The 16006-nt window shown below is 38.0% G+C and overlaps 1 protein-coding gene across 1 annotated transcript in view; it reads right to left on the bottom strand.

The window, feature by feature from the left end:
- ASPH (aspartate beta-hydroxylase) overlaps positions 1-16006 on the bottom strand; it is a 102809-nt gene that overhangs the window by 27306 nt on the left and 59497 nt on the right. Inside the window, exons 17-20 of the mRNA XM_009889784.1 lie at positions 9478-9566; positions 7270-7356; positions 3592-3742; positions 2390-2526 (exon numbers count right to left, since the gene is read on the bottom strand). Of these exons, the coding sequence (XP_009888086.1) occupies positions 2390-2526; positions 3592-3742; positions 7270-7356; positions 9478-9566 (464 nt within the window). The remainder of the gene's footprint in view (positions 1-2389; positions 2527-3591; positions 3743-7269; positions 7357-9477; positions 9567-16006) is intronic.

Here is a 16006-nt window from a genome sequence, read left to right as displayed (position 1 = left end):
TCTAGATTCTCCTGCACAGCAGAGCGTTCAACTACTTGGGAGCTTGCCTGAGGAGCAGAAACAAGTACCACACACACAAGAAGTTAGACAACCACGTAGAAAAGAATGGGACCAGAGGGGAATCAGCAAAAAGCTTGAGTGTTTAGTCGAACAAGGGGTATGTTCTCTTGAGGATGTGTCCTGAGCTCTGCTCTCTCTTCCTAGATGTCCATGCCTTCTGCATTAAAGAAAGCTTGAATAAGTGAATAAGGATGTATGAACATCCTTACAGTGGGAACCAGAACCCAGGATTCATAAATATTGGAGGCATCTACTGTGCAGCACTGAGTTCATGCTCTTGTCTGTGCATGCTCTCTTACATTTTTTCTATCAAATGACTAATTTGTCCTACACTAGTGAGAAGAAGGATTTAATTACAGTACAGAAGTTTCCCAGGTTTTTCAAGAATCGTGGGAAGAGGAAGATGTCTCCTGGAGGCCCTCAGAACCACACTTCACAGTTTGACCCTCTCTTTATTGACTATGCACAGAGCCTGAGCACCTATGGTAGAAGCTCCAAACCATATGCCAATCACTTTCTAAATATGCATCGCAACAGCTGAGTGAAGCACTCAAGAGCAGACCATATGGCCCCTAAGCAATCTGCCCAAAATCATGTAAGAAGCCTTCAGTATAACCAAGAAACAAAGCAGGTACACATGAGCTTCTCCCCGTTTCTTTGGCTATGTTTCCTTTCTTAAAATTCTTTATGCAAATTTATCCTGAATTACAACAACAAAAAATTTATATTAATGTGTTGGAATTCAGCCTGAGTGATAGCCAGAATATGGACAAAACCCACATGATTTTTTGAAAAGAATAAATCCAACTCTTTTTAAAAGGGATTTGTTTGTTGCTCTTTTACAAGGACAGAACACCACTATGTTCTATTCTATTTCAGTGGTTAGTGAACTGCAAACCAGATTAATTACACTGGATTCTATGGAAGCATGGAAAACAACGTATTAAAAGCAGACCAGTTCTTATTTTGTATATTTGTTCTTAATGAGAGCAGTATATGCTTCTTCTGAAGTATATCAAGCTCTGTATCAAAGTAATTATATAGCAAATTCATTACCTTCTTTCATTTATAAAAAAGTCCTGTGATCATTGATATTAAGAAATTGCAGCATCTATATTGTTTGCAGCAAAATACTGAAAAATTGCAAAGGAAAATCTTGCCCAAATGTATGGCTTTGGTTTTTTCAAGTACCTTGCAGCTTGAGAAGCAGGTTTGGTTAATATATTCAGTCTTTAAAAGCTGATGTTTCCAATCCCCTGAGAAATTTTGACAGCAGGCCAAAAATTATTGAACAGAAATGTTTTATGGAGGGACCTACAATGTAGCCAACATAGCAAAGCAAACATTATTCTGGCAACATCTGAGACTACCAGAGAGGCTTGAGAAAAAAAAAAAAGGTATTACTAGGGTTCAGCTCCTGCTTCCAACCATGTGGCTGAATGTTCTCCTTCTCTTTGAGAAACCACCTGAGATAAGAATCCCCTTAGACTCCCAGATGTGGGGGACGGAAAACTGGGCCTTTATTCTCAGGAGGTGGTACTAGTCATGCTGACCCGTCCTCAGGCTACATAACCAGTCAATTAACCTACTATGGCTGTACTAAACAAGCACTGCAACAAGCGTGCCAACATCAACAAGACCATCTCAGATGTGGTGCTGACAGCTTGCGCTCTACCAGTGACGTCAAGCTCCTCATCTGTCAGTTTCCAGATGTTAACTGGGTTTCCAGATCACAGGAGCAGAGTGGCCCTTCCTGGCAGTGAACCTTCCCCAGCTTGATAACCATATATAAGATAGCAATATAAATCCAATGAACTGTCCACACGACAAGCATCATGAAAGAAAAAAAGAATTGAGGCTGCTTACAAAAATAATGAAAAACCAAAGGTTAAATAGCTATGTTGAGTACTAAACTACTTTATCACATGGTTAGAGACGGTGTACCTGTAAAGAAACAGGTACTTCTGATTTCTATGTCTTGCAGATAAGATATCTTTTTTTCTGTTGTGCACTACATCTATATGCATTGTCAATATATTCCAAACCTGGCTACCAGAAGGTATAAGAAATCAAATATTATCAAGCATATAAAAAACATCTGCATTTCTCTGTCTATGAGAAAAAAAAACGTTACTGTCATGTATTGGGAAATCTGAATAAAAATTAGAAGATAATTAAGAACTGCACTATAAAAAAACCATACCTATGTTAACCCTTCAAAATCAGACATGCAAAGTGTTTAACAAATAAAAAAGTTAAAAGCAGATAGTCTTTCGAATGTACATATGACTGCAAGTAATTTTTCTCCTTGGCTGGAAGGGAAGCTTACCTCTTCATATACTTTCTTGGCATTGCTGTTATCTCCTATCAAGAGGTAACCAACACCAAGGTCATTCTTGAATGAAGTATCACTGGGAAACAGCTGAACTAACTTCTGTAAAGTAACCAGGGAACCTCTCATGCGACCTAATTTGATGGAATAAGACTTAATTACAACTACAGATATGAGTAACAGCAGCAAGACACCTACACAACATCTAAGAAAACATAAATCAGAGGCAGCTGTTCCACTTTCACTAACAATCAAGAAGCAGAACTTGAAAAAAAACGTGTGCAGATAAGAGCATACTCAACTGCTTGGTTGTCACCGGGGGTGTAGCTGTACAAGGAATACTTCAGGAAATCACTGCAAATGCATATCATGCAGTGTTATGGTAGCCTCTAGTGGAGAACTGTTCACAGTGTAGTGGTAAAAACATTATTTAAGCTTTGGTTGCTCTCTCCTACACAGCTGTCAAAGTGCTCAACAAAACTAGGCAAACATATCAAAATAAACCTAGTCTTAATTGATTAAGTAATTAGACACGTTTCTAGGATTAACCAATAGTTCCACTATATTTCCACTATGAAATTAACCACGCTTTACATGCTTACAATTAAGTACTTTCCTTGACCTCCTAAAGAAGGTCTTGCAGAAGAACAGCAAGATCAAAACAAGTTGATATTAAAATCCAGCCCATGGGAACAGAACTCTTTCTCCACCAAAGCTGGCTGTGCCTTATGTTCTAATCAGCTCCTCTCGTACATCACAGAATTGAGATCTAAACTTTCGGATGTTATCCCCGAGTTCAACTTCGTTCTTCTCTATGTTTACTGAAAGTTTACTCTAGGTATGTTTACTCCATGTATGCCATTAATTTCCTCATGATTTCCCTCTGCTTCAGCAGAAAAAGACATACATTTTCTTGTTTCTCGGTCAATAAAAATTTTTTGACCACTTCTCACCACAGCTTCTCATAGCACCTAGCGCACTGCTGTCTACAGGCACTGTTATCATACAAGCAATTATATACACTAGTTCCCTAGAAAAATTTTAAAGAATTTTAAAATATTTTTCATAAGCATTTCAGAGATTAGGAACACAAGTTCTACTGAAAATTCAATGGAATTGGCACTTTTAAGTCCTTTGTGATCTTTTCAAAGTCTTGCTCACACAACTTCCATAGTTTTTACACCATCCTCAAATCTTACCAAGAAACTGCTGCCTGTCTGCTTCTCGTTTCAAGCTCAGTTTTATCAGATCTGAAGGGACATTCGGTAGACTAACCACCTCATCATACGTGTTGATGGCTTTCTGCAGCATCTCATTGCTTCTCATTTTCTCAGCTAAGTCATCTTCAGACTAGAAAGAATCACAAAACCATTATTAGAACACATAGTAATCCATTAGTATTAAAAATAACTTTGTTTTTTCAAAAGGCAAACTATGCAATTGTTAAACTATGGGAAAAACTCTAGAATTATCTTTAACTTATATAATTTTGGCATAACAATGGAAAACTAATTTGGTTGTGCTTTATGGTAAGGCAGATTAGAATTACTGTTAATTCTTGTTTCCTGCAAAGTGTTTGAAAGCATAAGTACGAAAAAATTTGCACCTAAACCATACATTAATGCAGATTTTTGGTTAACATTTGTAGAAGTCATAATTTCTGCTTGCGAAAGTAAACGAAGCAATCTGTTTTAATAATATGGAAGAAATGTAAAGAACATTCTAAAGAACATTCGCATGCTAAGCCTCACACTGGCAGCAATACACAGATCAAAACACACCAACAAACACTTCTTTCATATATTCTGACACAAATTTACACTTTTTCTTAGAAAACTAATTAGGCTTTACTCTTGCATACGTTGATAGAATATCTAGGCTACAACTCTTTCAGAACTTAAATTTGTTCATCAAATTCAGGAGCAGACCAAAGGATATATGAGATCTCTGCTGTGAAATTACAGCTTCAGTGAAGCCAATGGAAGCTACTACTGATTTCACCTGTGGTGTGGCATTTTCACAATTTGTTTCCACAACTGAAAAAAAAATCTGAAAAAATAACTGAAAAAAAAAATCTCAAATTCTGAATTTTTAAAGCATTACCTCACATTGTTTATATAAATGTATGCATTTTTATGTGTTTAACGCATTCTTCCTTCTCGCCGAGGAGACCAGCTCCAGTGTAGGTAAGTCCGCACTGGGGAAGGGGATCGGAGGCGAAAAGGGCCGGCAAGGGGCTCTTTTGGGGCTTTTCAAAGCCGGAGAAAGCGACAAGCTCGCCCTCGTGTTTGTGTCAAAACCGGCAGCCTGGGGGCAGGGCTGCTGACGCGGCAGGGGCGGAGCCAGCACCACCCGCGGCAGTTCTAAAGGAGCTGTGAAAGAGCGCAGCGAGATTCGCTGCGCACCCGGTAAGTGGGCGGCCGGAGGGCGGCACCCGGGGCGGCACCTGGGAGCATAATCTCAAATTCTGAATTTTTAAAGCATTACCTCACATTGTTTATATAAATGTATGCATTTTTATGTGTTTAACGCATTCTTCCCAAATACATTTATTTTTATTGGCTTATGTTCTTTCTTAAGTCAATTAGCAGAACAAGGTGTAGGTGCATCACAAGCGCTGCAGGTGCAGAAACTCTTGTTGGTCTCACTAAATTAACTGTTTTATCAACACACACACATTAGTTGAAACAGCTTCAACTGTGCTAATTGCGTATGCTGTAGCAAGTAGTTAATATCTGGAATCTTTTTGTACTTCTGTCCTTTACTTTTCACCTCCTCAGGCTACTTTGAATATGGGAAATGCCAAACAATATGGTTACTCAGTCAAACAGTTCATCAGTTGATTTCAGAGATAACTTTGGAAATCAGTTTGAAGAGGTATTTTACATATTTTATATATATTATTATATGTACATTCACTAGGAAATTTGCTTTTCCTTTTTTTGAGGGAATTGCAGGGCAAAAAATAGTGAAAGATACATAAGCAAGAGGCAAAAATTGTCAACCTAAAGTCTGCATACATTCACCAGTACCCATGCTACAAATCATATAAGGAGGTTTAAGATCTATTTATTCTTCTTTTCAGCCTTAAAGGTGTTAACAATTTCTGTAGAAGATTTTTTTTTTCATCTAGCCTAAGTGTAGCTCCAGAAATCAAATTGGGAATTGTTCAAATTTCTGAAAACGTCTTCTGATTATGAAGGTTTTTGCAGAATTTTAGGGAAAACATTTGCCTTAAGATCCAGAAAAATGAATCCTAATGTCCTATTAGAAACTGAATCTCCAAAATTAGCATGGCTCATACAAATGGAGAGGTACACTCTTGTGGTGAATTCCTGGCCTTTACCCTTACACCATTCTCTGCAGTTTTACCATTAGTTAGTAATGAGAGAGAGAAAATTTGAATTTAACAGTAATATGGTGTTACAATGTAAATCCTAAGAGTAATCCATCTGTCCGTGAAGCTCATGATTTTCCCATTCCTTCAAACAGCTTCAACTTACGCATACTGGACTCAATAATTGCCATTGGTTGTGTTAATATGACTGTTCAATAAAGAGACTTGTATGAGCCTACAAATGCTACTGAAAATGGAAATTAATTTATAGTTGTTTTTATATGTTCCCAGAAAGTTTATACTAATTATGGCTTCAGATCTTGGTCTGTAGCATTACTGAAGTAGTAGATTGTGACTACAAATTGTTCTAAAGGGACAGACTACGAATTGTTGTAAAGGGACAAGGGAAGTTGTGTCACTGGCGGGAATTCTGAATGAGAATAAGCTTCACAGCTGGCTTCAATGATCTGCCCTATGCCCTAAAAGCAGTGAGCTCATGAGAAGGCAGGAAACATATATTCTCTTAAATATAATGAGTAGATTCATTAAAAAGGTAAATATTAAAAGTGTAAGTTAACAGACTTAAGTCCATCACATATATTAACTGAAGTGGTCTCCTATCATAAGAAGGCAAATAGTTCAGCAAACTATCCCTCACACAGAACACTAAAGTATTTGGTCTGCTGTGTATCAAGTGCTTGTGTGATAGTTTTTTGGATAATCATGGCTTTGGTTTTAGCATGACTATTATTAACCACGTGAAAACTGGTTGGGACTCCAATTCAAGTGCCTCATTAATTGTATAACAGCACAATTCCCTTCTAAGAAGAAGATTTCACTTTGCTCGTCTTGATTAACAGGAATTCGAGCAGTCTTTTATTACATCTAGTGTAGTGGGATTATTCTACTATTTATGAAAATACAAGGATTATTCTCTTCTGAGATATCCCAACACAGCTCACAAGTACTATGAATGCAGAGCTTATTTTCCAATGCTTTCTCTATTTTTGGATGAGAACACCTGAAATAGAACTTACTCCACAAGAAAAGGCTAATTAAGTGTCCTTGCCTATGAATTTGGGTTCTTTATCCTTTAACACTCTATAAAAACTCCAAATCCCCTTCCCTATTTCCACTAAGCAAAAAGCAGCATTTAGCCCAGATTTGACTGATGTGTTGATTTACCAGCTCCAGCAAACAGTATGTAACAACCAAGTTCTGCCTGTTGTTCCTGCACTAGGACAGTAGATGGGATTTCTCTCTTACCCGTTCATCTGATAATTTTCATGACATCTACAGGATGTATCTTATTTTTGTGTTTTTTACAATACTTTCACTAGACTAAAGACAGGAGTTCCCAAAGTAACTGGGAAGGACAAAGGACTGAAACAGATACAATATGACAGATCACGTAATTCTTTTTTTCCTTAGGAAACATCCATAAAATTATAAATTAAGTCTGACTGGGGTTTAGAACTCTATTGTTAAAAAAAAAAGATAAAATAAACCCTTTTTAACATTTATGGCTTTTTTTTAGTACCTGTGCTTTCCCGTATCTTGCTCGAGGACTCTGTGGATATTGATTCACTAACACTTCAAAGGCCCTTAGAGCTTCTTCAACTTTTCCCTGGAAGGCAGAGTTATTTATCAGCCATTCTGGCTAATAAAAATGCCGAAGGATGCATGACCTAATAACACATTAGTTTCCCCAATTAAAAGCCAAAAACAAAACAAAAAAAATGCAGACTGAATCAACAGTTTTCATTTTTTTCCACTTTTGGGGGGATTGCCTGCTTATTTAAGAGAAAGTCATTGTCATTATTTATGAAATAATATTATCCACTTTCCAAGGTTAAAATTAATAACTTTGGTTTTATTTTACTCACTTTCCCTTTGTTGTCTGGAAAAAACGCAGAGATGAAAATAATCTGTCTATATCAAAATGTAAAGATTCTATTGCTAATAACAAAATCCAAACTGAATGTAACAGAGAATAGAAAGCAAGTTCTATCCATACCTAGAAATTTCCTCTCTGCATACCTCACGTGACCAACAGTATCATAACTATTGTTCTTCTAGGGGAAATACTAAACTCATCCATAGTGTATGGCTGTTTTCTCCAAATGTTTTGAATAATGATGTCCCTCAGGACACCTCACATGCTCTGTGTCTCTTCGCTGTCCCATACGAAGTCCAAATATAACTATGGTGTTCTGATGGTTGATGCTGACTAGCAAGTAAAGATGGAAGTTGAGAAGAACCAGCTGTACTATTAAATAGGAGGTGAGCACTGCTCAGCAAAATTTGGCATCAGATCTTGCTGCCACTTCCAACTCTTACAGCTTTATAAATATGAGGGTTTATTATACACAACTGTCTTGCTATCTTCAAATATTATATATGTCTGATGTGTTACTAAATTTATCCTGCTTCCTACAAGACAAGCGTGATGGTCTGCAACTCACCAAGAGACATAGGCAGAAAAAGAGAGTCAGCCAACTGACCTGATAGGCTCATGAAAAGTTTCTGTTATGCCTTTCTCTGATCAACCAATTCTTTAAGTAACAAGAAGCATGAAAACGCTTTTTATTTTTGTATTATAACATGTAGACAAGGCTCCTAGTGAAAAGCAGCAGCAGAGGCAGCCTGAGGTTAGGGCTGTCTACATAGTAGACCTTCAGCCCCATCATAGACCTACAGGAACTCTGGAGCTGCATGGATGGCAATATAAAGCTAAATCTGCACAGTCAGTCTTCTGAAAATGGAGACTTATCCCACACTTTCAGTGATCACAATGTTTTTTATTGTACTGTACTGAAAATGACATATCTCATTGCTCAGTCATCTCAAATTCGGAGCGGAACAAAGACCTGCAGTTGTCCTCCATGTGCTAGGACTGTCTGCAAGGCATACCAGAGTTTTTACAAGGTTTACATCCAAAAGACTTAAGGTCTTTCATTTCTAACAGTCACACAGTCTTGCTTCACTATTTAATCTCACATCTGGAAAAGGGACACCTCTGCAAAGGTCTTGTTTTCTGAAACATTCAAATAAAATAATAAAATAGGAGGCTATCAGAGGAGATGACTGAAGATTTTTTGTTTATTGTTGGGGGATTTTTTGTTTTTCACAGTCAATTTTTGAATTATTAAATTCAAAACTATCAAAAGTGACTGCTTGATGTTAAGGTCTTGCTGCCACTGGTGAGAAGCAGGAACATCTGCTTCATGCTGTAAGCAGCTGTACGGGAGCAGACACTCATGGGACACACACAGAATTCCAGCAGAAACAACGCCTACAGCAAAGATTTGCACCTAATGCTCACAAAGTGTGTGAACACTTACTGAGAGATCCAAATTAACATGCTTATATTATCTAAGATCTTTGATAATAGTTGACTTCCAGACTCAAATGGACAAGGGTGATAGGACAGATCTAACCCTGTTCCATGTGATTAATTTAAGCAGTTTTTTGATAATAGGAATTCAATAGATAAGCTAAATTTTTTCAGGGTTTAAAGTGAGCAAATGCACATGAATACACATACACTCATGACTTTAAAAAAATTAAGATAAACTATCCAACGGAAATGAAACTTGAAGGACAAACATGCACTGAATATTTAATTTTAAGAAGTTAATTTCACAGAAAGTAAACTAAAAGTAATTTTCCTTTTTTCTAAGTTAATTTTTATTGTATGCATTTTTATCCACTATTTACAGTCCCGAGGGAAATGTTCAAAACTTACTTTTTTACGTAATTTTTCTGCAGCGTCTAGTTCAGCTTTAATGGTCTTATCAAACTTGTTTAAGAGCTTTGGCTTCTTTTTCTTTTTAGCTGGAAGAGGTTTAAAAACACACAGTTCGTTACTACTTTTGCATTTCACAGCAATTGTTTGGAGTAACCTTTAACCAGAGACTAGTGCTGTGCCGGTGAAGTGTACTATTTTCAAATAAGGCAATTTCAAAATACACTGAAAAGAAATTGATTTCTTACTTATTACAATCACAAAGTCCTGTATGGAAAAGCAATCTTCAGCCATTCAAACTGAATAATTTTGCAGTCCAGTTTTTGATAAAGATTTTTCACATCATATATTCAAGGATTTTTTTCCAAACGGTTCAATTGACAGGGGAGAACAGAAAGAACTGTTATTTTTCCATATTTGTATGGTATTATGAAAAATATAATTACCAGAAAATGTTAATAATTTCTAAGCTTGTGCCTATGTATGTCTCCTACTTTGTCCAAAACCATTAGAAGCATTGATAGAAAACATAGTTACTCAGGGTAGGAGGGACTGAAAAAGTCACGTTATCCAACTTTTTTTTCTGCTGAAAATGCTTTTAACACTGAAATGTCTGATCAAGGCCTCTTTAAGCGATTAAGTTTTCACAGCTTAGTAAGCTGTCACACAGTAGCAGAGCAGCAGTGGTTTGGAACCAGCCCGTCGGGAAGTAAATTGTGTAAAGTCCATTGTGTTTGAAGCAAATTGAAGTAAATTGTGTCAATTTAAACCACTCTTTATTTCATAGCAGTTCACTCTTAAACAATGTCTATTTGGTTGCATTAAGTATACTAGATGTTAAAAAAATGCAACTACACTACTGAAGGATATGACAGCAGATATCTGCTTTTCTCCACATTTGCTACAGCTAAACTTTGCTTTTGCACTTAATTAAAAAACCAACCCTTTTCTGACACAAGGAAGGGAAATACATATTGGCTGACACAAGTAACTACTAGTTATGTATATCTGTAATTAGTAGCACATATTTTTGCTTAAATTATGCATTACTGGTTTTCCCCCTCTACGGACAAATAGCATGAAAAGAGGTAAAATTATTCTTTTGTTTGTAGAAGCTTGAACGGAACACCGTAACCAGTACGTATAAAGCTAAACCCAAACACCGTACAGCTTAACATCACAAGATTGCTGCAATACTGCAGCAAGTATTTTGAGTAACTGCTATAAAGTATTGCAACTAGTCACGTTTGATTCTGCTTCCTAAGTCCTCAGGTGCGGTGTTTGGGGATGACAAGAGCCACCACGTGCTGCTGGAAGCTGTGCTCATGATTCATTAAATATTTTCTCTCTGAGACCCCGATCCTACACAGAGCTTTAGGCAGACAAATCACTTCGTTTGCGCTAAGCCTCAGAGAAAGAGCAACACCTCAGTTAATGTTAAACCAATGCTAACCCCATCCAAGCATTAGAGGATCTCATGAGTCAGAGCTGCTTTGTATCAGATAAAAAAAACTTGACCACCTTTGATCCTTTCTGTGTAAGACTTTTACTGTCGTGTTCAACACTGAACTCAGACAGCTCTGCACCAAGGCAGTTTTTCTTACATTACCTTTAGAAACTATTCTGCAGTACTGGTATGCACAGCTAAAGAGACACTACTGCTTTTCAGGGGCAGGGGGGAAATAGAGTTTAAGCAGGATTGAAGCTAAATTCCATTTACTTATTCACAAAGGTCGTATGAAGCTTTAAATATAAAAATGTCTTCAGATCTATAAAGGAAAGGTACTAAAGAAGCAGTGCATTAGGATTATTATATCCCTGTTGATCCTTCTTATAATAGAAGTGACTCTAATTTTCCAAGGCATTAGCTACCAAGAAGGTAAGAAGGAAAAAACCTGTCTGACATACAGGAGTTTACTCCTTTTTCAGGATAAACCACCAAATAGCATACTTTAATACAGTGGTTTTGCTCCCCTAAACAATTCAGGGTTTCATTGTAACCTATGACTTTAAATCAAGCACTTATACTCAAGCACACAATAACGCACTGAAGGAGTGTAGTTATCGTGGAACTGAACTGACCAGAGATGCTTTGCTTTACTTATTTTTTAAAATAATAACATAGATGGTTTTCACGACCTTTCTTCATTCCCCATAGAGAATATAGTAGAAATGCATTTCAGTCTGTGGCCGATTCCAGTCTTACTATGTCTTACTTTAATATTAACCATTTTATAGGAAAGTGGTGTCTTTACTGCATTTTCATGCAGTTAATGATGATAATGATTAAGGAACACAGCACTGGCTCTGTTCCAAGTGTTCATACGCCTTGAATCCAGCAGAACTCACAGAACCAGCTCGCATCATGAGAGCAAGGATCCTTCCACCCAAGACCTTGAGTCCACAGCGACTAGCAGGTATGGACAGAATTTTCTGACATAACATCATAAGATGCAAAACATTTGTTGTGCCTTGTGGTTTTTTTTTTTGTTGTTTTGGTTTTTGGTTTGTTTGTGGGGTGTTTTTTTTTTTTTCAGAAAATATGCCAGCTCACTTTTTCAAGAAACCATTGCTATTTCTAAGGCCTGGCTTGCTCAACAGTAGGTGTGGATGAACCCAGATACATCAGCCCAAGGAGCGAATAAAAGCAAGTGTCCCCGGCGGCTTTTCAGGTTGGTTGAGCCCACAGCTGCTACCTGAAGCTGTCATTTGTTGTTAGCAGGAAAACTGAAGAACGCCAGTTCCTCTGGGTACGTGATCTGGGGAGCTTCCAGCTGGACATCACCACCAAACACTCAGTTTGTTCCTGTTCTTTAGGTAGGAGGCTGTACATACAAGAAATGACATAAACCACAACTAAAATGTCAATCCTCAGTTCCTATGGCATGAATGAAAATCTTTAAGACTGGCCAGTTACATAGAAACTGTGTATTCAGTAAGGACAGCTATTTGTCAGCTTTCTAACTTCCAGTATTCATGCAAAGATGTAGTCATTCAGTCCTTCTCAAACTCGGTAAGCATGGCAATAGTGAGGTTCCTTCGAGGCAACGGGAAGAAACTTTCCCACCCATCAAGAAACTCTTGCTGCCTGTGGGACACTGTTTCCACAATTCGTTTGAGTTTACAAGGAGACGAGACAGAAACAGCCCAGAAGAAAATGTGAATGAAAATCTTACAAGTCTGGGGCACAAAGATATGAGACAACTTTCCCCTCATAATATCTGACTTTGGTGATGTGTTGGAAGAACCTTTTCACCACCCTCTGTTACAAAAAAGTATTATCTTCCCGTTTTCAGCACAATTATATATCAGCTCTAGACCAGCAGGAGATCAATATGAAAAGCTGGAAAGGAGCTGTTAACATAAATATTATTCGGCTGCTAGGCACCAATATAACACAGCAAACATTATATAACGAGCAATCATTTTCATCTCCCATTCTACTCCTCTGTTAAAGGATTCACCAGGGAGCGTTCAGTGTAACCATCAAGCATTCCTCTATATCAACCAGATAGCCGCTATCTCCCTGCAGGGGTATTTTAATAAATTATCCATTGCCTCCTTCTAGTGTAATAATCTTTTAGCAGATGTGACCCAATATATTAGATTCAATGTTCCAAAGAAGTTAACTTATCTGCTTTCAGGGGAAAAAAAACATGCAATTTTTCTTCAATGACTTACAGATTTCACCAAGTAGCTGAAGTAATGCATGAACACACAACTGCTAGGGTGATTTGTAGTCCAAATCTGGTTGAGCATGGTAATAATTCTTTTAAATATCATACTCTGGTCTTGCAAAAATAATACTGAGGATTTTCAATAATGGCCTTGGATATAAAGACAGGCTTTCTATCTAGGATTATTGTCACAGGATTGCTGAAGACTCCCTCAGAGAAAACCAGTTTCCACTGTCAAAGCAAGACGCTAGGAAGAAGTCTTATAAGAAATTCCATGCTAGTTCTTTAGTTCTTTCTCTTGGAGAATAAACAATGACCAATGATGAAAAGCAATCTCACATCTCCTTGTATTAAGATACAGAAGAGAAGGAGAAAAAAAAAAAAGAAGAGAAGGAAAATATTTTGGAAGTGGTAATGTATTAAATGCACAGTAGACTTAATAGCCTGCAATGTCACGCAATGAAAGATGATGAAATAGCTATTTTATATACCTATTTTGGCATATGAAAACTAAAATACCAGGCATATTTTACATTTTTATGTTGAAAGGCACCTTGTTATCATCAAAAGGCGGTGACAGCTTTTTCCTACAAAGGACAGAGAAATACCTTTTGAAAAATAATTAAGGCACTGCTAGATACTGTTCAGACCACAACAGCATCTCTTGAAAAATAAGGAAAAGTAAGCAAATGATTAAAGGTGATTGAATCACTTACTTTTGAAGAATGGTTTAAAAGATATTTTGTCTTTAATTGTCACAGGCAGGGGGACAATATTTACATCTGAATAAGCAAGAACAAAGGAGAAAAAGGTAGTAGTAAAGACTTCGCTACTGGAAAGGGACTGCAAAAAGTAACTACAGAGATGAAAAGAATAAATTATTTTCTATATCACCATAGTCAGGACAAGGAATAAAAGGTTTAAAATTGCTACAACAGAAAATTTGGCTTGCATATCTGGAACTAGTATCTGTGAGTAAGTACAGTAGGACAGATTGCTGAGGGTAGTTGGGGAATTCTGGTTACCGGAAATTTGAAAGTACAAGTTGCATAAGCATCTGCCAGGAATGAGACACGCAGCTGATAAGGCCTTTGGTCAACAGAATAGACAAAGTAAGCTTCAGCATCTCACCTAGTCTTATTTTCTACAATATCTGTTACATACTGCTATGTATCAATGCACTTGAGTGCCAAGACTATAATTTCACAGGGAACTTCCATTCTTTCATTTGTTAATCAAAGAAATTCCCCCAGAAGCTCACTGTGCCAGTCGTCACTGTGAGATTCCTCCTAGCCCTATGCCAGCAATAGAATATTAAAGTTCAAAAATAAACATATCAGTTGCAAATTATCTGATTTGTCTAACAGTCATGCTTTTACGTTCCGCAGCTTCTACTCAACCATTAAGCTTCTGTTCATCTTCTATCTCTTTCCTTCTTCTTTCATCGTCTCCTTCAACTTCTCCCTTTCTCAACCTTGGTGCCCTACTACATTGCTTCCTTTTCATTTCTACACTTGCTCAAAACCTGTTCCTTGGTCCAGCCCTTCCTATTTATCCCCAGCTTCTTCTTAGATACCTGTCGTCTTCCACACACTTGTTGCTCGTGCCCTTCTTTACGGGTCTTTTTCCCTCAACTCCATTGCCCAAAATCCCTGTTACTGACCATCTACTCTACTGCTACTCTCCATCTCTGCTGCATACCCCAAAAAATTATTAGGGCTATAAGCAGCCATGAGAGTGACCCAAGGAAAGATGACTGCAAGTGACAAAAGCGTCTCTGCTATCACATAATTATACCAAATGGTGCTGACAGAACCCAAGTATCCCTTTGTGGGAAACACTTCACCTATGTCACACATGATGCAGCACTGTGTTAATTACCTGCAAACTACCACAGCCTGAGCAAGAAGCAATACAACTACCCGGCTCAGCAGCAGTACCTGATGGCATAGCTCTTTGCTCTCTAGCTAAAAGTTCATTCATTTAGTCATCACTTGAGGATGCCACCAGTGCAGTGACAGCTTAAAATTAAGGCAATTAAATTTAGGTTTCTCTATGTAGACACCTAAACCCTTCAGAAATCTAGTCATTACAGTCAACAGAGCCTAAAAAGTGAGTTCAGCACGAAGTAAACACCTACTAGGTGGTTATCTGAAGGCTCCATTGACTGTATGACCACTGTACACAATGCAGTTTGGACACAGAATCACAGATCACAGAATGGTCAGGTTTGGAAGGGACCTCTGGAGATCATCTAGTCCAATCCCCCAGCCAGGGCAGGGTCACCTACAGCAGGTTGCACAGGACAGCGTCCAGGCGGGTTTTGATGTCTCCAGAGTGGGAGACTCCACAACCTCTCTGGGCAGCCTGTTCCAGTGCTCCACTACCCTCAAAGTAAAGAAGTTCCTCCTCATGTTAAGACAGCACACCAGCACATGCAGCCACATGCACATGTCTTCATCTGGAACCAAGACCCATGCAGGGTGTTCTCTTCACTCATTGGCATTACTGTTAGACGGTAACTCTTACTCCTGCAGGCTGTTCAGAAGCCAGTAGCGTGAACACTGAAGGCCTCAGAAAACAGTTTGTTCCTTCCTTTCAGGACCTGATCTCACAGAAAGTTTCAGAGCTGCAAAGGAATAGCATCAGAGTGAATCCTGCTCGGGTCTAAATATCTAGACCAGAATATTCCATCTGCTTTGAGACAAGTAGAGATACAGCAGCAAACAGGGACTGGGCAGGGGATGAACAATGAAATATAGTGGCGAAACTCAAATGTCTTTCCACTGATTATTAGCCAGCATGTGCATGCGTGAACTAATATTTTCTATCTGTTAATACTACATGGTCTT

This window comes from Charadrius vociferus, unplaced genomic scaffold, assembly GCF_000708025.1.
Source record: "Charadrius vociferus isolate BGI_N301 unplaced genomic scaffold, ASM70802v2 scaffold167, whole genome shotgun sequence".
NCBI lineage: Eukaryota > Metazoa > Chordata > Aves > Charadriiformes > Charadriidae > Charadrius > Charadrius vociferus.
This window is presented reverse-complemented; position numbering and strand designations above follow the sequence as displayed.